The sequence below is a fragment of the Panicum virgatum genome, chromosome 4N (assembly GCF_016808335.1).
Source record: "Panicum virgatum strain AP13 chromosome 4N, P.virgatum_v5, whole genome shotgun sequence".
NCBI classification, from domain to species: domain Eukaryota; kingdom Viridiplantae; phylum Streptophyta; class Magnoliopsida; order Poales; family Poaceae; genus Panicum; species Panicum virgatum.
Genome location: NC_053148.1, coordinates 47,366,902 through 47,391,702, shown reverse-complemented (window position 1 = coordinate 47,391,702; position 24,801 = coordinate 47,366,902). Strand labels below are relative to the sequence as shown.

Sequence of the window (24,801 nt, the reverse complement as noted above, 5' to 3'; positions counted from 1 at the left end):
CGTACACAGATAGTAAATAGACAGTTTGTACAATCAATCATCTATTTAACCGTCTACAAACTATTTAATAAATATATGTGACCATGATCTAGTCTAAATAAGATCTTTGTATGCATTTTTGTTGCATCTTTGAAACAATTGAGATCAATAAAAAAAGATGAATAGAAAAAAGTTAAAAACTAATAGAAAATAAAAAAAATAAAAAAGACCCCCTACAGCCCTACACCCACGAGCCAATGATGGCCCAACCTTATCTCCCCTCTGCGACCTTTTTTTTCTACAAAATCCAGTGCCCCAATATTTCCCGTTTGCTGTGTCGTCCCATGAACTCTCTCATCCTCTCTCCGTTGAATCTCTTCTTCCTCTCAAGTGGTGGCCAGAGAGAGCACGCAGCAGGCATGCTGGCTAGGGGGTTGCAGGCGTGGTGGCGAGCGCGTGATGCAGAGGGTGCGGCGGTGGCGCAGCGCGGGCAGGCGTGAGCGGTGGCGCAGTGGCCTTCTCCAGCAGGCACCCGCTAGCGGCGGCGCATCGGCCACCTCCGGTGGGCAGGTGAGAGTGGTGGCGCAGACCACCTCCGGCAAGCCGGTGCGAGCGGCGAGATTAGCTCCTTTGACAGATTCTCCCGTGCCAAAACGCTCGCGCGCACAGCACATTGGAGCACACCGGATCCCTCGCCACCGTAGGTGAGTCGAAGCTGCAGCTACAACGGCTTCCTCAGCGTCGATTTGGCCTCTGAGCACGAGCCAACGCTGTCGTCTCGCGAGACGACGGCACAAGCCGTTTTCACATTTAATCATCTTGATAAACGGGATAAACCGTATATAGACGGCTTCTTAATTGCCGTTGTACATACCCCAAGCTTCTTAACCAAATCCACCTTTGTGGATGAACCGAGGCTATAGGTAGCATTGGCTCTAGGCATCAGTAGATCCTTGGCTCTTGGTGGGCAACCAAAGGCGGAGCTCTCCTGTACCTGAAGAGGAGGATCAGGCAGAACCCACCGAACCTAGGGTTGTTAGGAAAGCGTTCGCGATCAAAGTTGCACCACCTAAACCCAAAGCAGAGACGAATCGCCTACCAACGGAACCGTCTTTGCCACCGGGGGCAGCCCCCTCACGAGATGACGCGGCAGGGCTCGGGGGAGCTTGGATCCGAGAAGGCGCAGCGCCATGGCTGGCTCTCCGCGCGATCGACAAGGAGGAGGAGGAGAGATGAGACGACACGGATCCTCACCGGGCCAACCTTTTTAACCCGCGGCGACGGGACACCACGCATGACGCATCCTTGGGGACACGTACGGGTACGGCACGCGAGGCTAGCCAACAGAGTCGTACACACTGTTGGAGAATGGTACATTGGTACAGCACGTTAGTGCCGGTCAAATAGGAGCCGGCACTAACGTGCATGAACCGTACAAAGCGGGCACGTTAGTGCCGGCTAGAAACTCCAGCCGGCACTAACGTGCCATCCCCCAACGGATGGCGATCTCCGTATAAGCGTCGCCCAAGAAGATCCGACGACGAGGAAGTTGATACGTTACTATAGTTATAGTTGATGTGCTTAATAATTTGTAATATCTCATGTACTTTTGAACTCCTAAGTGTTCCATACATGACAAATATATATATATATATATATATATATATATATATATATATATATATATATATATATATATATTAGTGTAATATGTTGTTCTAATAATACTGTGCAATGCAAATAGTACGACTATGTAGTCACATACGATAGAAATACGCATAGCCATACGTATAAAAACGAAAAGAAAAGAAACATAAAGAAGAAAAAACATTTAGTGCCGGCTAGTTATACCAGCCGGCACTAACCTTGCTGTCAGGACTCGGGCGGGGTCGGGCACATTAGTGCCGGCTGGTATTACGAACCGGCACTAACATACGCACGTTAGTGCCGGTCTGAGTAGCCGGCACTAACGTTTGTCACGTTAGTGCCGGCCATTTAGTGCCGGCCACTAAGCCGTCCTGTGACCGGCACTGATGTGCCTTTCTCCAGCAGTGACAGTGACAGGAACCAGGAAGGACTCCGTACTTATGAGCACACATGCCTAAACTTTTTTCTCGATCGCTATATCTGCCATGACTCTGCGAGCCAGCACCTAGCAAGATTTCAGCAAAAAAAAAATGACAGGTCAGTTTCGGATCCGTCGCTTATGTGATGGTCGTCATCTTCCCCGGTGGTTTAGCCGCCACTTCCCATCCTGACACCCAACCAGCAGTCAGCGCGAAGACCGGGTATGGAAGATAGTCTGAGAAGAAGGCAACTGTAGTGTCATGGCACATGGATATGGAAGGAGCCAGAGGCGCCTTCCATGTATACACACGCGCGGCCCGCCGACGACGAGTCCCAATTTGGCAGGCAAGAACGGCATCTCGGAGCGAACGCCGCCGGCGCCGCCGATGCCGCTCGCGATCACTGCATCTATATAAATTTGCCACCACACGGCATGAATAACTAGTTGATCAAGCACGCACGGGAAACCAAAGCTGCTCGTTAAAACCCTAGGCACTAGCTAGCTGCTAGCGTCAGCCAACCCGGCCAGCAATCATGCAGCTGCTCCACTTCGTCGCGGCGTGGCTGTTCCCCGGCGCCGTCTGCGGCGCCGCCGCGAAGGTGGCCAAGGCCACGATCGCCGAGACCCTCGAGCCCGGCAACGCGTCGTCGCTGGCGTTCAGCGTGGAGGCGCCCGATTCGGCCTCCTCCATCTCCTCCTCCTCATCTTCGCCCTCGTCGTCGAGCGACGGTCACCCCAGGTTTTTCTCGCCCCGGCAGCAGAGCCCCCCCGCCTCGCCGTTGTGCTTCGGCGCGGGCGGCGCCGGGAGGCTGCTCCGCCGCTTCCGCGGCGGCGCCCGCGCGCGCTCAAACACGAAGCATGACGACGCGGCCGCGGCAAACGTGGCGCCGGCCGCCAAGGGCGACGTGGCGGGGAGGTACCTGCGGAAGATTTCGAGGCGGCTGAGGAAGGCGAGGAACCCCAAGGGGTCGCCACCGTCACCCTGGTGCGCCGTTGATGACACCGCCCGTGAGAGAGCCGAGTCCGTGGCGCGCGCCATCGCGTACTGCAAGGACACGCTCCGGCGCGGCGGCGGCGCGGCGCCGGCCCGGCCGCCGCCTCCGCCCAGCCTCGACGACTGGCTCCACAACAGGCAGGAGGATATCATTGCATGCGCCGCCGCGCACTGCCACGAGCACACGGACTCGCAGACCCCACCGCCGCGGCCGCCCTCACCAAGCCGGGGCAGTTCGGTCACCGCGACCGCCGTCGGGAACGGCAAGGAGTCACAACGCGTCCGTGCAGAGTGCCGTGGCGAGTCGGTGACGGCGGCTGAAACTGCGGAGTCGTCGTCCCCAAGTGCTGTCGCGGCCGACGAGTTGGAAAAGCGCGGCAGCTTCGACGAGATGGAGTTTCTGAAATTCTTCGACGGGGACGAGGAAACGATCGGCCGTCACTTCATCACTATACGGATCTGAAGAATCGGCGTTCTTGATCGTGTTCAGGAAGCAGTGTCGAGAATTTTGCATCGAGAAGAGACAACTGGGAAGGGCACGAAATCGTAGCTACAGTATTGGTCGCTTAGTCAGTTTATTTTCTTTTTGAAAAGAGACTGCTCTGCTTAGGCCATGTTTAGTTTCCACCCCCATAAACCCCGTAAACGCAAAAAAACATCACATCGGATGTTTCGACACATGCATGGAGTACTAAATGAAGTCTATTTATAAAACTTTTTGTATGGATGGGCTGTAAATCGCGAGACGAATTTAATGAGCCTACTTAATCTATGATTTGCAACAATGATGCTATAGTAATCATCCGCTAATTATGAATTAAACATGGATTAATTAGCATCATTAGATTCGTCTCGCGATTTACAACTCATCTGTGCAAAAAGTTTTGTAAATGGGCTTGTCTATAGACTGCTTGGGTGATTTGGGGGGCATCTACACTCGAGTGAAAAGACAAAGCAAATCACACGAATCAAAACCAAAAAGAAAACTGAGTGAAACAGAAGACTCTGTCACCCGAGTGAGGAAGCCCATCAAATCACTCGAATATAGCAGACAAACAACAACTGAGTGATTCTTGGTATAGATGACACTCAAAAACAAAATTTTGATAAAAAAATAAATAATACAACAAAATAAGAAATATAGCCTACAACAAAATTGCACCAGAATCCACATTTTGAAAATGTGGGTCTGATCCAATAGAAGGCACAAAAAGAGCTAAAATATTTATATTTTACAGAACGGGAACCATGAAAAATTAATAAGTTTGAATAATCATAAAAGAACAAATTTAGAGTTTTAAGAACTTAATATACTTCAACTTAATATACTTTAGAAGTTGAAATATCAAACTTTATAGGAACAAATAAATAGAACATTGAGATAAGATAATTTAGAGTTTTAACAGGTTAATATCCCTTACAAGTTGTATTAAAAAGAATAACAAACCAATATTAAACAAGGAGTAAAACAAAAGACAAAAGAACTTGATCTGATAACCTAGAACTTGCTCCCAAAAGACTGCACAGCAAAAGGCCTAGCTTCTTTCTTCAAGATATAGCAAAAACTTCATATCATCTTCATAACTCTTGGATGCTGGTTCACATCTTCACGAAAAGGCATGTAGCCGACACAGGAAACAAGATCCCTCCTAAAAGCATTCTGCTTAAGTGCAAATAACTGGAAAAAACACAAAACATAATCAATCAGCTAATCACATTGAACTAGAATGAACAGAGCTGAAACAAAAATATTATGGGGCACCCTGAGTTAAACAAAAAAAGAAATAACGAGAAGACAAAATGTACAAAATTTTCTATATGATTACAAAATTTCAAAAATCAGGGGGCACCCAGTGTAATCCCACAGATGTAAATGCAAAGATGTCAGATTACAAAATTCTCAAAAAAAATCTACGGATTACAAAATTTCAAATATTATGAGGCACCTAGTGTAATCCCACATATGCAAATGCAAAGATGTCAAATTACAAAATTCAAACAGAGCTGAAACAAAAATATTATGGGGCACCTTGACTTAAACAAAAAAAAGAAATAACAAGAAGACAAAATGTACAAAATTTTCTATATGATTACAAAATTTCAAAAATTAGGGGGCACCCAGTGTAATCCCACAGATGTAAATGCAAAGATGTCAGATTACAAAATTCTCAAAAAAATTCTATGGATTACAAAATTCCAAAAATTATGGGGCACCTAGTGTAATCCCACAGATGCAAATGCAAAGATGCCAAATTACAAAATTCTCAAATATTTTTTATGTATTACAAAATTTCAGAAATTAAGTGCACACTGTGTAATCCCACAAATGCAAATGCAAACTGTCGGATTATACAAAGTTCTCAAAATATTTCTATGGAATACATAATTTCAGAAATTATGGGGCACATTGTATAATCCCACAAATGCAAATGCAAACTTCCAGATTATACAAATGTCAGATTCTACAAAATTACACCCACTACATGTGTAACTTACAGTATAATATCCACTGTAATTTTATAAGAAAAGCACTGTCAATATAATTAAAAGTGATGGTAACTTACAGTTCATACAAGACACACGTAAACATTCACAGAAAGCTGTCAATACAAATTGCAACTTACAGTTCAGAGAGGGCACACATAAACATCAATACAGGAATCATCCCAAGAGGAATTTAATTTAATAATACAACATGAATACATATACCTAAACATCAAGCTAACTATTAGGAATATAAGAGAACATGCATGGAAAGGCAAAATCACAATACCTTTTCGAGGCCTCCCATACTTCAAATTTTGCCCTGGTTTGGTCACAGCGAACTCCTTTTGCTTGAATCAACTGATGAAATAAATGAATTAGATTAATACAATATGACTAACAAATTGCTTGAACATGAAAAAGGTATTTCAGATAATTCCATAGTTCTCAAAAGTACAAAAGTAAATCAATGCACCGGAACCAATCAAATTTATATGGTTCTCAAAGGTACAAAAGTAAATATATGCAATAGAATCAGTCAAATCAGGAAGCAGAGGTTACTGCATCTAAAATCAAGTCAACCACTACAATTACAATGACCTAACATTGAAATGACAGTGTAATGAACACTGTAAATAAGACTTAGGAACACTATCAGTAACTTAAAAAATATTTTAGTACCGAAGGAAATTGAATTAGTTAGTGACAGAATGCACATTAAAATGAAATAAACAGAAAAACATGGATGCTTTGAATCAGGTACATATAGTAGCTAAAGAAGATTCAGCAAAGCAACCCACTGATATTAGTGCTATGGTCACATATTAATATAGATTAGATTAGCAACAAACAGGAATACCCGATAGGTACATCAAAAGCGGTCTGGGAATTCACCAAATGGAGAGTTGGCCCACATGTCATAGATACAACCAAATAGAACGGCGGCGATAGAGCCTGACGAAACAGTAACGAGAGGCGCGGGCGCCGACGCGAGCAGCAGCACCACCACCACGCCCCCCGGCACCGCTCCCTCCCAAGCGCCACCTCGTCCTCGGCCTCGGTGGCTGGACGCGCGGCCTCCGACGTGGGCCGCCATGCGCGCTCCAGCGGAGAGAGAGAGAGAGAGAGCAGAGAACACATAACACACGCATGCAGCTTAGACGCCAATGAAATCGATTGAGAGAGGGCGAGATGCAGTCTAGCTATTCAGAGGACAACAGCTAGAGCTGGCCGTGGCCGAGCACAATGGAATCCCAATCCCCAAGCGCAGCAACAGTTGGGGAGGAACCCACGCCCACGCCATGCCTGCAGAGAGAGAGAGAGGTCCAATCCAAGGGGAGAGGCCGGATCAGATGCATGCGCCGGCCGCCTGCTAGGATCTCTCCTATCCCGCAGCAACGCCTCAGCAGATCAAATCAACAACAAAAACCACAAACAAGGGAGCAAATCGAAAAGAAATCAGGGAGGAGACGACAACAACCTGAAAATCGCCTCACCTTGCCGAGCTAGGAAGGGAGCGGAGCTCACAAGGGAGAAGAAAACGAAATGGAACTGAAAAGAAGAATGGGGATAGAGCAGCTAGAAATATCAGGCGGCAGACAAAAGGATCAAAAAAAAATTAAGGCCGAAAACATGGGCCCGCAGATCACTGAGATAAATGGCACCAAAACAAACAAAGGGCGCAGATTGGATTAAAATGAGATCGGACCGCACAGCAAATCGAGTGAGCAAAGTCTTCAAATCACCTGAGTGACAGATAGCTTTTCCTTTTGTAAATAGAACTCATTTAGTACTTCAAACTAGCAAGATTCCATCGCAAAAAAATTTCGCAAAACATCTAAACACGGCCTTATATTGAAAGCCATAAGAGGTTCAGTACGCTTAGTCAGTTTATGTTCTCTTTGTTCTTATAACTTTGTAACTATATATTATTACTAGAGAAGTGTCACTGAAGGGACTGACAATGTTACTAGTAGTCAAGCTAGGATTAGAGTTTATATGTTATCTTTTTTGAGGGGGTAGCTAGCTTATATGTTTATCATTGTCATAATGGTTCATATGGAATTAATTAATCCTAGAGCTGACTCTAATGCTAGCTAATCGGTGCAAACTGTATCTATGCTTGCTTGGTACTGGATAAAAGAGAGCAGAACTGGGCTCCTGGCATGTTGGCCCACAAAGTGAGTCACGGTGACCACGGCCGCGACTGTTGCATCATCCTCCGAGCCTGACTACACGTACGTGTACGTCGTCCTCGGCTTTCAGCGCGGGCGGCGCTAATCAGCAGTCGGTCCGGGGCTTCGGGCTCCCCATCGGCGGCCTCTTCCTCTGTTCCTCATCGAGCTCTGGCCAAAGCAAAGCCCTAGCGCGCGCGTCCAAGAACTCGATAGAGGAGGCTGCGCGCGTGCGGCGAGCATGGGCCATGGCACCCAAGGGCGACCGGCGACGTGGTGGGGAGATACCTGCGGAGGATCTCGAGGCGGTTGAGGAAGTCCAGGGCCGCCGAGGAATAGGATCGCCGCCACCACTTCATCACTGTACGAATCTGAACGACAGGGCTCATGTTCGCGAAACGGCGCCTGCATCGATCTCAGCTCTCAAGTTTCAAGAGAACTTTGAATAAAAAATGCACCCGCAGCCACGCCTGAGATAATCGGCTGTGAGAAAAAAAAAAGCAGCAGATCGATAAGATCAGGTGCCGGAGCCGCTCAACGCCCCGGGCCTGACGTTCCACTGATTACTGAAGTTCTGTCTTCTTCTTTGCCTTGCAGGGTATAGGCCATCGCCTAAAGTGACCCTCTTCAATAGCAGAGATGGCTAGGTCAGAGTTCGAATGGAGAATGACCGGTGTCAGATTTACGATTGGGAATCTTACATGTGAAATTTACGCAGCAAAGCCTGAATACCTCATATAAAGTTCTGTGCTGACGATTGACGATGCTGGCCTTGCAACTTTTTTATTTTTGAGAAGAAACTGGGCTTGCAGCTAGAGTTTGGGCTTGGCAATGGCATGTTCTCTTTCTTAGCTGGGCCTGGCATATTCTGTTTATTAAATATTAAACTGAAAAGAACAGATAGTACACTTGATCTTAGCCAAAAAAGAAAAAGGTATGCTTTGGGGAGGAGCCTGGGTCTCCTTATATAGCGAGTCGATGCCTCCGCGCTGCCTGGCTGGTCGAGGTGGGTCTAAAAAGCTGAACGCGCTGCCGCTGCGTGCTCTGCGTCTGCGTGGCTGCGTCGTGCGAGCGCTCTGACAGATGTAATGGGCCGCGGCCCAACGAGTGTTTCCGCCTTCCTCCTTTCCTTTGGCCCAGTTTACCAGAATTGGATAGGGCGTCCAGCCGTCGAGATCCAACATATCGTGTGCTTTTGCCTTTTCAGTTCTTCTGTCTAATTCTATCGTCCGTCCTTGCCAAAGGATTTTATACACATCGCTTTTTCAGGAAAAAAAGAAAGACTTATACTGATTATCATAAAAATTTTACCCGCAAAAAAAACTTTCAAAAAGTTATATCCAGTGATACTAACATAATACAGGAAATATCGATACAGAGAAGGTGAAGATATATACTCTTCCCAAGTACTGACCGAAGTTTTCAAACATCGCACCGTGGGAACTGGGAAGAGCAAAATCTACAAAGAATCACTGGCAATGAGAACGGAACACTTTATCAGCTATGTTGCTAACCTTGAGCAACGCAGTTGGAACGCTGGATAGTGTTAACACCAATTTTGCCTTAGCCCAAAATATAGAAAATACTAATGCCATATCAAGTAAAATATGTTGATAGGCTAGATTTTATCTAAAATCAAAATACATCTGCACCACCTGCCGTAGGCTTTGTAGCTAGCCACTCTCCAGGACCTGAACACATCTGCACCAACCAACCATCAAAGTGGCACCACAAGCAGAAGCTCCTCCTCCGGTCCTCCCATTCCCATCAGTGTAGTAGAGGTCGGCGGCGGCGCCGCACCGAGGGTGCGTGCCTTTGTCGGCGGAGCGACCGCACGGGATGTCCGCGGCCACAGCCCCCCTGAACCGAGCCACGCGGCGCACCCGCACGCAGATTTTTCGGTTGCGCGGTGCGGTCGTTAGGGAAAAATATATCTCTCGTTGTGCTCAGCCAATGCTTTGGTCCTCTTGATACGGGCCAGGGTTCAAGGAATTTTTCTGGGGCCGAAAGAAGCCAGATTGTTTCCTCTTAATAAAAAATGGTGGGATCGGTTCACCCTGGTCGCATTTTTTTGCAAAACTTTGACTAAATTTTTTCTGAAAAAACTTCGACGAAATTCATGCCACTGATGGAACCGCTACTGCTGCTTGCTGACCCCCAATTGATGTCCCTCCTCTCCCATAAATCTAGCGCACTGTCCAACCCAAAGGACATAATCGGTCAACACTTGTTCTTTATTTATTTTTTGTCTCTTGGTCAACAGTTAACACCTTGTTAGCTACTACTGTCTCTACGTGTCTTGCGGCTAATTTAATTTATGTAAGCAACTCATTCCGTTTTAAATGGTAAGTTATTTTAATTTTTTAGAAGAGTTAAACTTTTTAAATATTTAACTAAAATTATAGAAAAAATTATAGCACCAAATAAATATAGTATAAAAATATATTTAATGAAGAATCAAATACTACTAGTATTTGGTATCGTAAATAAATATTAGTGTTTTATTATATAAAATTTTATCAAACTTGAAATATTTTGATTTTTTAAGAAAATTGGAATAACTTATTAATTTGTAACGGAGGGATACCGTTTAGTGTCCGAGCCTGCACTGCTATCGGGCTGCTACCTGCTAGGACCTGGGAGGAATACAAGTTCTTGTACCGTGGCGACGCCTTGTCGGGGGCACGGCTCGACCGCACAGCCACTTCGCTATGTCTCTCTGGCCGCTCGTGCACGAACAGGATGGGCCGTGCGTCCACGGTGGGGAGGGCACCACCCGCCCACTCGAACAGTGTGGTCACATCCTATCAGACTCGGTTACTTTCCTGCTCGTCTCGCGCGAGCACCATGAGCGTCGCTCGTCGGTTCAGCCGTTCAGGCGCGATCGAGGCACCGACGAACAACGCCGCTGTTCTGCTCGTTGACCCAGCGCTGCCGTCATGCCTCTCGTGCAAACCCTAGCTAGCGTACTCCTGCTGCTGTTCTTCGACTCCACGCCTAAACATGGTCGATTAATCAGTCAACACCATGCTGATCTGATTGCTGTCATAATTAAGTGCCATATGCTGCATCATTATTAAGCTACTCATTCCGTCTCTAAATAACTGTCGCTTTCGTTTCTCGAGAAATAATTTTAACCAAATATATATATATAAATATATTAATATTTATTGTATAAATTAAATATCATTAGATAGATATTTGAATCTAGTTTTTTTATAAAATTTATTTAGAGATTTAAATGTTACACATATTTTCTATAAATCTAGTCAAACTTGTGGCACGAAAACCAAAAACAACTTTTATTTAGGGACAGAGGGAGCAATGCTTAAGTCTCGAAGTCTTTACTATTTGGGGGTGCTGGGGACAAAGACTGGCGTCGACGCGTTCATTCCAAGAGCAAAATAGCAGATCCACAAGCAGGGATAGCATTACACAAGTGGATGAGCGCCATCTCGTCAGCAGAGAAGATGACGCCATGGAGACCCCCCAGGTCTCGACCCAAATCACACGGTGAAAGTGAAACTTGGCGACTCCGACTTCAATTTGTCCAGACGATGCGGAAAAGCAGGCGAGGCCGTCCTCAGATTTCGCTGTTCGTTCGACCACGGCACGGAGTGAAGGGGGGCAGTAGTGATGCGCGAGGTAGTAGTTTACTGGCAGGCAGCGGATCGGCGAGCCGTCTTCTTCCACCGCCGTGCCGCGCACGAGCCCGCAGAAACCTTTGCGTCGCGTCTGCCAGCGTCCGTCCGTGCCTCCATGGGAGAGCAGACAGCAGACGGCGAGCCAACAGTCGCCGGCACGGGCGCGCGAGGCTCCACCAGGGTTAACCATACCGACCGGTCCGGTCAAACCGTTGCCCTCCGGTAGCGGTTTACCGGACCGGTTTAACCGGTAATCGGTGGAAACCGGTTGAATTCAAATCCAAATTCAAATGAATTCAAAAGCTCCCGTGCAACCGGTTCCGACCGGTAAACCGGCCGGTTTGACCGGTTTGAATTCAAATCCAAATTCAAAAGCTCCCGTGCAATCGGTTTACCGGTCGGTTTTACCGGTTTGATCGGTTTACCGGCCGGTTTTACCAGTGGGCCTTAATGGGCCGGCCCATTTTTTTTATTTAACTTTAAATCCCCGCAAACTATACTAAATGAACGAATTTTTGAGAAAATTTGATACCATTATATTCATCGCACCTTGAAGTATTTTTAGAAATTTTTTTATGAATTTTTCATTTTTTAAATTTAAATTTAAATTTTGAATTTTGACTGGTTGTGTACCGGCCAAAACCGGAACCGGTCCGGACCTATTTGACCGGTAACCGGTCAAACCGGACCGGTTCCCACCAGTTTGGTGAACCCTGGCTCCACTGGACCACTTCTCCACCGGCCACCGCCCATCCCGCCCCGGCCGTGCCCCAAACACTCTGTTCGGCAGCTCCAGTAACCTCCAGCTCAACAGTATTTTCCTCTCATACTACTCTAGCACCACCTTCCAGCCACCAACCAGTCAACAGTATTTTTCTCTCACACCACTCCAGCCACCGGCTCCAGCTCCAGTGGAGCGAACATAGTGAAAGTCACGGTCCACGAGAGCACGAACGAGACCCGCCGTCCGGCCAGGGAAACAGTGGTGGTGGACAGGGGCTGGCCGTGGACAAGCAGGCAGGCAGCGAGGCCCAGTCAGCCAGAGCCTAGAGGCCCCGCGTCAATCACTCCGTCGCTTCGTTTCTTTCGGCTTGTTTCCCTCTCACATAAATCAGCCGAAATCAACCGAAACTAGTTGAAATCAGCACAACAAACAGGGTCAATAAAGGATCTGCAGAGAACCAAAAATGGCAGCATGTTAATGCCGCCAATTCGAAGCTCACTTCTTTTTTTTGATGAAACGACGCTCACTCCTTGCTTCTTCATTGCAGTTGCGAGCACTGAACATGATTGATGATTACATATGATGCCATCGCTGTGTGTGATGCTGCGAGACAGTGAGGCCCTGTTTAGTTGTTAAAATTTTGGGAAAATTCGATTCATACCACCACAACTCCGTGAAATTGGGTTTCACGTTGAAAATCATGCCACTCAATGGCATCGATTTCAACATGAAATCAAAAATCGTGAAATTGTAGTGGCATGGATCCAACTGACCCTAAAATTTTTCCTAGTACTCGTCACATAGAATCTTCGGACACATATATGGAACATTAAATGCAAATAAAAAAATAACTAATTACACATTTCAACTATAAATGACGAGACGAATCTTTTAAGACTAATTAATTCATGATTAGATATTAATTGTCAAATAACAACGAAAGTGATATAGTACCTAAATCCAAAATTTCGCGAACTAAACACACCCTGAGAGTGATCGCTTCTGGATTGTGATGGTGTGTTCTGTGCAGATTGTACACTTCTCCCTGCTAAGAATTTAACACAGAAATTCAGAACACTCTCAATTCGGGAATGTTCTGTTCCAAGGTGTTCAGGGAGTAATACTAACAGATTGTGATAGTATGTTCTGTGCAGAGTGTACGCTTCTCCCTAAGAATTTAACAGAGAAATTCAGAACACTCTCCATTGCCAAGCAAACACAGCGAATTTCTTTGCACGTGTCGGATTTTGTTTTTCAAGGAAAGAATTTTTCTGGTTCTGGTTGGTAGTTGCGTCGAGGAAACGCGGAAAATCCGTGGCAAGGGAAAGGAAGAGCAGAGAATGAACCAGCACCATGGATTCGTTAAGGACAGAGACACATTCCTCTGCATTTTCTTTTGTCCCACCAATTTTTACAGGCTTCACCTTTCTCTTTTTTTCACTCACATGACAAACAACATCATCATTGACAACCATCATCGAGAGAGGTCAAAAAAAAAAAGTAGAAGAGGAGGTGAGTAAGAGTAATAGGAGTAAAAAAACTAGTGGGCGGCCGCCACGCCGGCGCCGGCGCCGGAGCAGAAGGAATCCCGGCGGACGGCACTTCCGCCGCGCACGACAAAGTGGGCGAGCGACCGCGTGCTGGTCTCGGCGACGCGGTTCTCCTCGCACAGGAACTCCCTGGAGCACGCCCGCTCCACCTCCCGCTCGTAGTCGTGCACCAGCACGTCCGTCGTCGCGCCCTCCCCGGCCCTCGTCCGCGCCAGCACCCCCGCCGTGAATATCGCCGACATCCTCCCCGGCGACGACGCCGTGTACCTGTTACGCCGAGCACGAGCCACATTGGGGAGGGATTTAGCTGGTTGCGTTCAGCTCGAACTAGAAATGGAGCAGATAAAAAATGGATCTTTTTCTTTCTTTCTTTTCGGGGGTATGTGTGGGGAGAAGAGGATAATGGAAGAAGTTGGATTGGATCTTGGATGGGTTACCCACCCGCGCGGGCCGTCGACGAGGATGACGTCCCAGGAGACGTCGTAGAGCTGGTTGGGGAGGTCGTTGATGGCGAGGCGGCAGTCGGAGAAGAGGAGGTTCTGGACGGGGCGGCACTCGGCGGCGCGGGCCGCGCGGGTGGCGTCGAGGAGGACGGGGAACTCGCGGACGGTGGTGGTGTAGGCGACGTCGTAGGCCTCCAGCCCCGGGTGCCGGCCCTCGAGGTGGGAGACGTAGTACTGGTTCTCGTCGAGGAACACGGTGCGCCCGCCGTGGTTGAGCGCCCGCCACAGCGGCGTCTCCCCGCCGAGCCCGAACACCAGCAGGTTGCACGGCGCGCGCCGCTTCAGCACCGCCGCGATGGCGCGCACGTCGGCGCCCGGCATGCTCGCCGTCGAGTTCCCGCCCGCCGACGAGTACTGCACCAGCGCGTCGAACACGTACCCCGGCAGGCCCTCCCCCGTCCCCGCCGCTGCCGCGCCGCCGCCCCTCGCCGGCACCGCGAACGCCGCCGCCGCCCCCCCGGACGCGCCGGCCGCCCCCGGGTCCCGCGCCGCCGACAGCAGCGTGGTCGCCAGCGACACACACGCGAAGCAGGCCAGGAACACGGCGGCGCACACCCGGCGCCGCGCGCCAAGAACCGCCCCGGGCGACCCCGCGCCGCCGGGCGACTTGTTCGACGACGGGTGCACGACAAGCAGCTTCGCCCCGCTCAGCCCCTTCATCTCCTCCCCCGTCCCCCGGCTGCCGAACCCCAAGGCACGAGCTTGGAGCTAGGCAATGGCGAGATGGAGCCGACGTGCAGGTGGGCGTGACGAATTTAATAGGACTGATCTGCTCCTCCTTCCCCCGAGAGAGAGAGAGAGAGAGAGAGAGAGAGAGAGAGAGAGGGAGTGAGTCGGAGTGGAGAGCGAGATGGAGGAGGTTGTGGTGGTGGCTGCGTGGGATGGGGAATGGATGAAGTGTCAGCTCAAGTGGAGCTGTGGAGGAGCTAGATGAAGAAGATGAGTTCGGTCCGGAGTCCGGAGGGTGGTTGAATTGATGGGGGAAAGGAGTTTAATCCCGCCGGGATTTGCGGTGGGTGGTGCTCTTCGTTTTCGGGAGCAGCGCTGGCGTTCGGCATGGAGGATTAGGCAAGGTTCCTGAAGATTAGGGCGTGTTTAGTTTGCGAAATTTTCTGAGTTCGTCCACGGTAGTAATTTCGTTTTTATTTGATAATTATTATTCAATCATTGGCTAATTAGACTTAAAAAATTCATCTCATCATTTACAGTTAAACTGTGTAATTAATTATTTTTTAAACTACATTTAATACTCCATGCATGTGTCTAAAAATTCGATGTGACAAGAAACCTTGAAATTTTTTGAAAACTAAATATGGCCTTAATCGCGTCCAAAATATGTTGAACCCAAATGGGAGTGTTCCCATGAAGATAGCAAACGAGTTGCTTAATCTGAATTAGCATTTGCTGCTGATACAGTAGCCGTAGCCCCAAAAAACAATTATTTGTGGTAAGCAGAATCTGAATTATAGTCTTAAAGTACTCTGTCCGTTACAAAATATTAGATGCTACAGTATTTATGTTGATAGGAGTATCACTGGAGTTCAATCTGTTTTTTTTTCGAAAAAAAAAGAGGTACGAGTTTATGTCATGTAGGAAATTCACGTTGTTAGGCCGTCGAGGCTCCTTTGAACGGACGAAATGTGGAGAGGCATGAAAAGCCATCGCTGTCTGGCGTTCTGCACGAGATCAAGGGAAAACAGCGGCTGTGTTCATTTCCCACAAAATTTCCAAATTTTCCATCACATCTCCATCACATCGAAATATTAAATATAACAAATAACTCATGCATAGAGTACTAAATGTAGGTAAATAAAAAACTAATTGCATAGTTTTGATGTACATTGCGAGACGAATTTTTTGAGCCTAGTTAGGTCATAGTAGGACAATATTTACCACAAACAAACGAAAAGTGCTACAGTGTGCTACAGTGTTCGATGTGCCATTTTCTCCCAAAATTTTGTGGATCTAAACACACCCAGCATGATGAAGGCCCCGTTTGGCACGGCTCACGCCGGCTCCGGCTTCAGCACTGTAGCGCGGAGCCGGGTGAGCCTCCCAAACTTAGCTTAGGCGGCTTCGGTGAACAGTACGCGTGTCAGTGAGAGAAGGGAGGCCAAACGGGGCCGAAATGAAACCTGCCGACCCTCTCACCTTTTCTCCCCTGCAAATGTCAGTTCCAGGTCGAGGAGCACAATCAATTAGTTGGGAAGATATTTTGCAGAAATTAGTTGAACACATGTGAGGGGATGTGCCATCAGTTTCGAATTGAAAACAAAAAACTTCTAGTTTTCAAAAAAAAAACAAAAAACTTCATCCTGAAAACTCAGCATGAGGAGTCATGAACCGATGCGTAAACATTTACAACCTAATACTTTATATAAAGTCAGCCAGAAAGGTCTTGAGATACACTAAAGTTTGGTGCCAGGAAATGTTGTTTTGGCAACTAAAAAGAAAAAGAAATGGACATCTCCATCCATCTGACACGTAGATGGGGAGATGTTATCAGAATACGCTTGAAATGAGTTAGATGGGGAGATGTTATCAGAATACGCTTGAAATTTAAGTCACGGGGCTGACACGTATACGCCAATCTGCTGCCCATCCATCTGACGTCCGGCCATTTCTGGCTGCTGCAATCGCATCGCCGTTTAACTGAAGCCAAAGAGTAAAGAGACCACACTGACGAGCCCATGCAGTGCTGCTGGCTGCTGCTGTCCTGAACCTGAAGCATTTGCCCCCGCTTTTTTCTAATAAGGATCTCGGAACCACTGGGATTAGTCTATTGTGCAACCGAGAATGAAGCAATTGTAAGCTAATCTCAGAGCAGAGGGTGGTGCTCCGACAATTAGCACCAGAGAGATTTGTCTTACTGGCATAGAACGGGGCAGCATTTTGCATAAGCATAGTACAGCACCCAGCGTATCCTATCTCACAGAATCTTTGTACTGTCGTCCCCAAAATTCCTATAGAAAAAACATACTAAACAGAGAGAAATTTGCAAAAATAGGACTGCAAATCCATGAAAACCATGGAGACTGATGGACTGCTTGCTCTGCCAATATCGGTTGCTTTTCCGAGACCCAAGGAGTATAATATAATAGAAAAACTAAGCAACAAAAGCAAGAAACGATCAGTGCATCTGAAGAAAGGTGACAGCAAGCATGCTGTCTTGGTCTCTTAACATTGACGCCCGTAAACTTTAGGTGGCTTCCCAAGAATGTTTGGCATGCGCCAAATCTCCACGCCATGCCGCCGCTCCCCTTGCAATTGCAAGGTGAAAAGGAGAGCTTGCTCATCTGATGCTCCTCCACCAGACAATAAAATATTATGTCGATACATGGCGTCAAAGAGTTCATGGAATCTCCTCGCAAAAAAAAAGAGTTCATGGAATCATCGAAAGCAATGTCTCGCCTTCTTTTCAGATCTGCAGTGCTCCTGGATGCTGTGATTGCTCTTGTTCCCAGGATCAGAATCTTGCTGAAAGGTTTGAGGGTGGTTTTGTTTAATCCTGATAGTATGCCAGCTCAATGCTCTTTTATTGACTTGTTTTATGCAGTTTAGGGTTCAGAGCATGGATAGGAGAAACTAGAAAGCGTACACCATCCAGCTGGGATGCAGGAGGCAAACCTCTGAGAGCCTTACACTTGACCGATGCTTAAGGACTCGAGTTTAAAAAGGAACAAAGTACATTAATGTGCTCTCAGCTAGCATACAACTAGATTCGAACAAGTTAGGCTCCAATGTGTTTGTTTGACGGCCAAATTGGGGGTACAATGTATTTTGGCCTTGTATTCCAAATATAAGAATGTCAGCGGCCTCTGTGAAGTTTCTGGCCTTGTATTCCAAACAGAAATCCTGGACAGCAACAGTAAACAACTTCAGCTGTCAGTTTCTACAAGAACTAGCAAACAGTGTGGCGAATGCAAGAAGACACCATTTCAATGTACCCATAAACCAGTTTCAATTTTCTGACAGAGCACTAGCAGACTGTTGTTGGCCTGTTGCTGCAACCAGCGGAGCTGTTGGGATCTGGCTGCGCTGGTGTTTTCCAACTCTGCATGAAACGTCGTACTGAAACCGGAGATCTAAGCATTGACTCCCGACGTGTCTCCGATGAACATCACCTGGATTAGTGTCACGACTCGTGAAGAACCAAAAGGTATCTGTACATGTCTCTCCACTTAAACAAACGGTACTGGTATTTTGATTCCTTCTTTTCTGAAGGGCAGGATAGCTCTGCAGTTAAGTGGGACAGGACAATCACATTGATAACCCTTCGTGTTGTTCTAAACGTCAAACTCAACCACTCGCTAGAGGTACAGGAAGTTCAGGCAGCCTAGGCCCTAGGGTTAGGGGTTCTGTTGCAACGGCGAAGGGGTCGGTTGGTGACCTGCAGCTAACAACCTGAAATTCGACCGAGAGTTGAGAGATGATCACCTTTGTCCTATCATATCCAATAACAGGCTCTCTGGTATTGGTAAGACAGGCTTGCAGATGCAGAAGATACTAAGGAGCATGGGTAAAATATATTTTCATAGAAACGATATGCATTTATTCATGGATTATTGAAGCAATCACTCACTTTTTTGTGTGTGTTTACAGTGTGCACCTTTTCAGTGACCACGACGTCTCATGTTAATGGAAGGCGTGCACAATCATTGTTCACAACTTCAGAGATAGGGAAACAAAAGCGCTGGGTACAGTTCATCAGAACTATCGCTATTAGATAGTTTTCAAAAAAAAAAAAAAAACTATCGCTATTAGATATAGTACTTTCGTGCAGAAAGTAGGACAACCGGCAAATATTACGAAGAGCGCCAAACCCACCATGTTCTCATTTCTCACATAACCATTCACAGTGCAGTCATTGAGGTTTCTATAATGCCGTGCCATACGCCCATACCCCACCTGGATCAACCATTCAAAGTACATCATCGATTGTGAACAACAAATGCACAGCATTCACAAAAGTAATCGTCACTCTGTTCGTCTGGCTGTGGCTGGTGCTGATTTGTTGTAAAAAAACACTGTTGATAGGCTGGTCGCTAGTGCCGATTTGGTATGAGAGAAAAACACTGCTGGTTGGTTGGCTGACAAGCCATCCAAACAGAGCGATCGACGCTTCTACATTGCTACGCCAGTTCTTATCCTGTCATCCATCAACAAGTACAATAAATAACGTACTGCAAGATTGATTTCTCATAACCATCTTAAGGAGTAAAAGCGTTCTCAATTCATAACAATACTAATAGCTTAAAATCTGCAGAGGACCGGTGACAGGATCTGGGGAGGGAGGGGGGATGTGCACTGACAATACTAAGTGATACAACCAAAACCAATTACATCATGTCATGCATCTAAAACATGGGCAAGGCATTCCCTGCGCGACTATGTCGTCCGGGTCATGAGTGCACAACGTTGATAGTTGTTCAAATCCCTTATCTTTCAGCTGCACTAGGGGCGCTTATCACGCTTACGAAGGCCCATCCGGGATTTGGCATATCTAAAATATGTTAAGGAACTTGATTAAGAAAGTAAAAGAAATATGAATGGAAAGTAGTGAAAATGCATGGTACTCTTAAACAGCTTAGCATGCATCAGCATTAGGCTACAGACAACTAGTTAAAATAATGAGACAATAATTACTCTCACAGTGATTGTTATTGTTAACTTGCAATGGCAAGCTCTCATGAATTGAGGTGCTGAACAAACATGAACTAAACTCAGACTAGAAACCACAGAAAGTTTTCCACATGATCTGGTGATGTGCTGCTAAAGTTCAGGCTTAACAAATATGTAATGCAACCAGCTCTCGTCAAATGGTAATTAATTAAAGCAATCAAATTAACACTATATATAGATTTGCAACCAAATAAACCCTGAAAAAGAATTTGCAGCTAAATATAATAGTAGAAAAGTTTAATTCCTTATTGTAGGATACTCTAAGCGTATTCCCTCGCCAGGTGATGAGTACAGGATAACTCCTTGGAGATGATTTATGCGGTTCTCAATCTGTGCAGCAAAACGATGCCAAGTATTTTTTTAGCATTCTGAAGCATTTCGCAGATGGTGACCCGACCACTCATGCGGCTAGCAGCTGACCTGCAGGAAGATTCTTATCAGGTAAGAGCCTGTATACTCGGATGGAGAGAGAGAGAGAGATGTGCTCGTCAGAATCGAACCACTCACTGTTTTTCAATTATGAGAGGAATGCTTTCACCCCTTTTTTTTTCAGAAATGCACGAGAAATGCCATTTCTGAACCTTTTTTTTTTGCAAAAAGGGGACTATATTAATCAGATGGAACAGTACATCCATGGAATTTTACAGAAAACACCATGGAAATACTGGAAATTACAGCACTCAACCCCCCGCGTCGAGTCCAACCACCGGCTAGCCTCGCCGAAGCCGAAAAAGCTCCACCATCCACCGCCGCGGACGACTCCAAACCTTGGATTTGCTGCATAAGCCAACGCCTGGCACCACCTCCAGCACATATCATAAACGTTGAAAGGAAATCGGCCGTCGGTCCACACCGGGAAGAAGTGGAGAAGGATTCCGCCGCCGCCAACACCATCGACGGCCACCGGAAAATGAAGTTCAGCGTCGCTGCCCACCGCCGCAACGCAAACAAAGCTAGCACCGCGGGGATGCAAAGGATTTCCACCCTTTCGCAAGGTTGGAAGAAGTACCTCATGCTGTCGTCGACCGTAGAGACAGGGAAGCCGCCGTCGTTGAGCGAGGAGAGCACGCCGCCCTCACCGCCACCATGGCGTTGCTCACCGGAGACGAAGCAACAGAGGAAAACCTAGCATATAGTGCCGCCGACGAAATAGGGGAAGAAGAAGCCGAAGAAATCTATCACGAACCGAAACCTGGATGCATCACCTTCACCTTGACCCCCCAATCCACCGCAGCACAGGAGCAAAAGACGCCGCCATGGGGACAGAAGCGCCGTCACCACCACCACCGACGGCCAGAAGCGACGCCGCCCGCACCACCGGCACACCCTAGCACCTAACTACCTAGATCTACTAACCTAGCTAGGACTAATGTACAGCACGTGGGCAGATCCGGCTTCCCCGCCCTCTCCGGTGCCGACGAGGCCGCCGGAGAGGAGGGGGAAGCGGACGGATCGAAACCAGGCCAAGGAGGTCTTCTTCCGCCGCTCTCGGCTGTAGCAGGGAAAGGGGAAAGAAGAAACCGGGCAAAGCTGTGCAGTGCGGCTTTGCCATTTCTGAACCTTGTGCACGAGAAATTCAGTGGCCAGCATGCTGGGTTCCTGCCATGCCTTTATTTCACTGCCCTTTTCAACATGACGAATTACAGCGTTCCAATATCAATTACCTACGTTAACCCTGCTGGCACATAGATCGATGTGGACATATATACATACGGTAGAGATAAAACATAAAAGGGGCAGAAACAAGTGTCATCCAAGATCAAAGTAAAGTAGCATGTTTCTAGTGTAACAGAAAGAGCAGCAGAAAATTACAAAGCACAACAACCCAACTCGCGGGGGCCGGCAGCGGGAATCATTCGTACGGCGTTGGGTTCACGCTTGCATCCGCGGCCACTGGTGGGTGAAACAAATAAAGAACCTTTCTATTTGCTAATCCAAGGATTTTGAAAAGACAAGCACAACATTTCCTTATATTGAAAAGACGCATATTACATAAAGAATTGTCACTGCTTCTTTGAAATGGTATGAAACCACTGGAGCACAAAACTTCAGAATCTTCGGTGGAAAGCTTGCTGACAAAAAAAAACTCCAAAATTTAGAAATGCACTCCTTACACAGAAATGCTTACTTAGCCTGCAAGGAGGCCATTATTGTAGAAGGAACTACTACTAGTAACCAGACAGTGAGAATGTGACTAGAACGGAGGGTATGCTGACCGTGTCATGAACTGTGCTCCATTAACCTGTCACATTTAGAGGCATGGCACTCCATTTGCGTACAGCTATTGCGCCAAGTAGCAAAAGTGCAGAGTCCTACTGGCACTACCTTCAACTGTGTGATTCACTGATCCTTTGCTTTGCTTTGCTTTCCCAAGAGGCGTGGCATGACGACCCTGGCACCCTCCTTTGCATACAACAAAACAAAATTTGTTGAGTACTGCCTGGACTAATGACACAACCATGAGCTGTGCTCCAGTAATCATCCCTCACATTTAGATCAGATGCATGCATGACCCTCCAGCCAGGCCTCCTCAGCAAAGTTCACCAAAACATGGTAAGTTGCCAGCACACTGATTCCCAGGTGTCAAACGGCTAGAATGCAAAACCTGCCAAAAATTTCTTCACCAAACCATGGTAAATACGCTCATCTCAAGGAATCCAACGCGGAGAGTCAGTTGGGCCTTATTTGGTCCCACTCTCCAGCGATTGCTACTAGCTGCCAATTACAGCTGCAGCGTTTTACTACCGCCGGGGATGACTCATTTCCTGGTCATCCAGGCAGCCGTTAGCGTTGGGTTGTGGGAGCCAGGCCCAGCCAGCCGTGCCGCTCGCCGGAGCTATAAAACGCGGCCGCGGGGCAGCGCCTCTCCTCGCACACAACCATTGCATCACCTACCTCTCGAGCTCATCACAGCCGCAGCGCACTCTCAAGATGTCGTGGTTCGGGCACCACCACCACCAGCCGGCTCCCCCGGCGTCGGGCCCCAACCATGTGTTCAAGATCTTCTGCCGCGCCAACGACAACTACTGCCTCGCCGTCCGCGACGGCGCCGTCGTGCTCGCCCCGGCCAACCCCAAGGACATCCACCAGCACTGGTACAAGGACATGCGCTTCAGCACCAGGGTCAAGGACGAGGAGGGCATGCCGGCCTTCGCGCTCGTCAACAAGGCCACCGGGCTCGCCATCAAGCACTCGCTCGGCCAGTCCCACCCGGTATCTAGTAGTAGTGTTTTGTATTTTGTCAGGTCTTGATTGATTGCCATCAGCATCAGGAGACTGATTGCTGCAATGGCGTTGCATGCTGCAGGTGAAGCTGGTTCCCTTCAACCCCGAGGAGGAGGACGCGTCGGTGCTGTGGACGGAGAGCAAGGACGTCGGCAAGGGCTTCCGCTGCATCCGCATGGTGAACAACACCCGCCTCGGCTTCGACGCCTTCCACGGCGACAAGGACCACGGCGGCGTGCACGACGGCACCACCGTCGTGCTCTGGGAGTGGTGCAAGGGCGAGAACCAGAGCTGGAAGATCCTGCCCTGGGGCCCCGAGGCGGACTCCCCCGCGGCGGGGCCCGGCAACGCGTCCGTCGGCGGCGTCCCCGTGCACACCGTGCGCATCTTCTGCAAGGCCGGCGAGGACTACAGCCTCACGGCGCGCAACGGCACCGCGTGCCTGGCGCCCACCAACCCCAGGGACGAGTACCAGCACTGGATCAAGGACATGCGGCACAGCAACCGGGTCAGGGACGAGGAGGGCTACCCGGCCTTCGCGCTCGTCAACAAGGTCACCGGCGAGGCCATCAAGCACTCCACCGGCCAGGGCCACCCGGTGAAGCTGGTGCCCTACAACCCGGACTACCAGGACGAGTCCGTGCTCTGGACGGAGAGCCGCGACGTCGGCAGCGGCTTCCGCTGCGTGCGCATGGTCAACAACATCTACCTCAACTTCGACGCCTTCCACGGCGACAAGGCCCACGGCGGCGTCCACGACGGCACCGAGATCGTGCTCTGGAAGTGGTGCGAGGGCGACAACCAGCGCTGGAAGATCCTCCCCTGGTGTAAGTGCCCATCGGACCTGCACGAATCTGATGAGAACTGTCTTCGCCCAACTGTACTGTACAACCATGCCATTGAAATCAAGTTTACACAAAAAGACAACATCCGCATGGAGTCCTAAATGAAGTCTATCTGCAAAATTTTTTCAGGGATGAGTGTAACTTTCCGAGACGAATCTAATGACGGTAATTAATCGATGATTTGCTACAGTGATGCTACAGTAACCATCATCGAATCACGCGGTCAAAGGCCTCATTAGATTCGTCTCGCGATTTACACGGGGGGTTGTGGAGGTGGTTTTGTAATTAGACTTCATTTGATACTCTAAATTAGTGGTCAAAGCGTGCTACAGTAATTCGATGAAAAAAACCAAACACGGCCATTGATGGCCTGCCTTGCATCTTTTGATGAAATCTGACCGATGTTTTTTCAATCGTTGCTTGCGTTTGCAGAGATGGTGACGGAGGAACCTTCTGGATTGAAAGGAGCTGCTGCTACCTAATAATAAGAGATTTCTGCAGCGTTCGAATAAAACCGTGGATTTCAGAGTGGTATTTGCGTCAGACCGTCAGTCACAGTGTGAGCCTGGTCTTACCATGTGAGGAGGAGCAGGGCCTCTGAACCTGCATTGCGATGTACTCCTTCTGGCTTTCTTTCGATTTCCGGCGCCTGTACTCTGAACTCTGTATCGCATTTGCTTACCTACTTTAATCCTGTTTTACCAACCTTTGCGCCTTTCTTGTAATGAATGAATTGTGAAACTTTTTCATTTCTTTCGAGCAACGGACGCCTGTGCAAGAAACTCTACTTGATCGACGGCACGACGGCAAGAAGAGAAGGCGAAGAAAAATAAATTTACAAACTCAAATTGCACGGCGCAAGAAGGAAGCTAGGCCGGCACCCGACTGGCCGAAACATCCACGCACCTACCGCACGAACGGTAAAAGGA

At 48.0% G+C, this 24,801-nt stretch overlaps 3 protein-coding genes and 1 long non-coding RNA gene across 7 annotated transcripts in view; 1 reads left to right on the top strand and 3 right to left on the bottom strand.

Moving 5' to 3' along the window:
- Positions 1 to 4,412: 4,412 nt before the first annotated feature.
- On the bottom strand, positions 4,413 to 7,211 carry LOC120670711. The gene is made up of 3 exons (XR_005673336.1): positions 7,006 to 7,211; positions 5,815 to 5,885; positions 4,413 to 4,719 (listed from the first exon to the last, which is right to left on the bottom strand). It is a non-coding gene; the product is annotated as an uncharacterized LOC120670711 (long non-coding RNA).
- Positions 7,212 to 13,408: 6,197 nt separating this feature from the next.
- Positions 13,409 to 15,129, bottom strand: LOC120668552 (protein IRX15-LIKE-like). Its single transcript, XM_039948293.1, has 2 exons — positions 14,059 to 15,129; positions 13,409 to 13,884 (listed from the first exon to the last, which is right to left on the bottom strand). The coding sequence occupies exons 1-2, from the start codon at positions 14,778 to 14,780 to the stop codon at positions 13,608 to 13,610; spliced, it is 999 nt and encodes a 332-aa protein (XP_039804227.1). The 5' UTR covers positions 14,781 to 15,129; the 3' UTR covers positions 13,409 to 13,607.
- Positions 15,130 to 19,292: 4,163 nt separating this feature from the next.
- The window catches only part of LOC120668549 (U2 small nuclear ribonucleoprotein B''-like), a 61,036-nt gene continuing 55,527 nt past the window's right edge, over positions 19,293 to 24,801 (bottom strand). Inside the window, exon 10 of one of the 2 annotated variants that reach the window (XM_039948292.1) lies at positions 19,293 to 19,623. In XM_039948292.1, the coding sequence (XP_039804226.1) occupies positions 19,575 to 19,623 (49 nt within the window). In that variant the 3' untranslated portion in view covers positions 19,293 to 19,574. Of the gene's footprint in view, positions 19,624 to 19,727; positions 20,037 to 24,801 lie in introns of those variants that run through there. The other variant, XM_039948290.1, reaches the window with a different exon arrangement.
- LOC120668548 (ricin B-like lectin R40G2) lies at positions 22,585 to 24,621 on the top strand. 3 transcript variants are annotated; one of them, XM_039948289.1, is made up of 3 exons: positions 22,585 to 23,015; positions 23,110 to 23,854; positions 24,305 to 24,621. In XM_039948289.1, coding segments are annotated over exons 1-3 (1,029 nt in total). In that variant the 5' UTR covers positions 22,585 to 22,733; the 3' UTR covers positions 24,307 to 24,621. The 3 variants fall into 3 exon arrangements, with proteins under 3 accessions (XP_039804223.1, XP_039804221.1, XP_039804222.1); XM_039948287.1 differs by having other exon boundaries at positions 22,619 to 23,015; positions 23,110 to 23,907; XM_039948288.1 differs by lacking the exon at positions 24,305 to 24,621 and adding an exon at positions 24,002 to 24,047 and having other exon boundaries at positions 22,619 to 23,015; positions 23,110 to 23,907.

Coding starts and splice junctions, on each gene's coding strand:
- LOC120668552 (XM_039948293.1), bottom strand. CDS start 14,780: ATGAAGGGGCTGAGCGGGGCGAAGCTGCTTGTCGTGCACCCGTCGTCG. Junction 13,885..14,058: donor CTCGTCGACGGCCCGCGCGG/GTGGGTAACCCA, acceptor TCGGCGTAACAG/GTACACGGCGTCGTCGCCGG.
- LOC120668548 (XM_039948287.1), top strand. CDS start 22,734: ATGTCGTGGTTCGGGCACCACCACCACCAGCCGGCTCCCCCGGCGTCG. Junction 23,016..23,109: donor CGCTCGGCCAGTCCCACCCG/GTATCTAGTAGT, acceptor TGCATGCTGCAG/GTGAAGCTGGTTCCCTTCAA.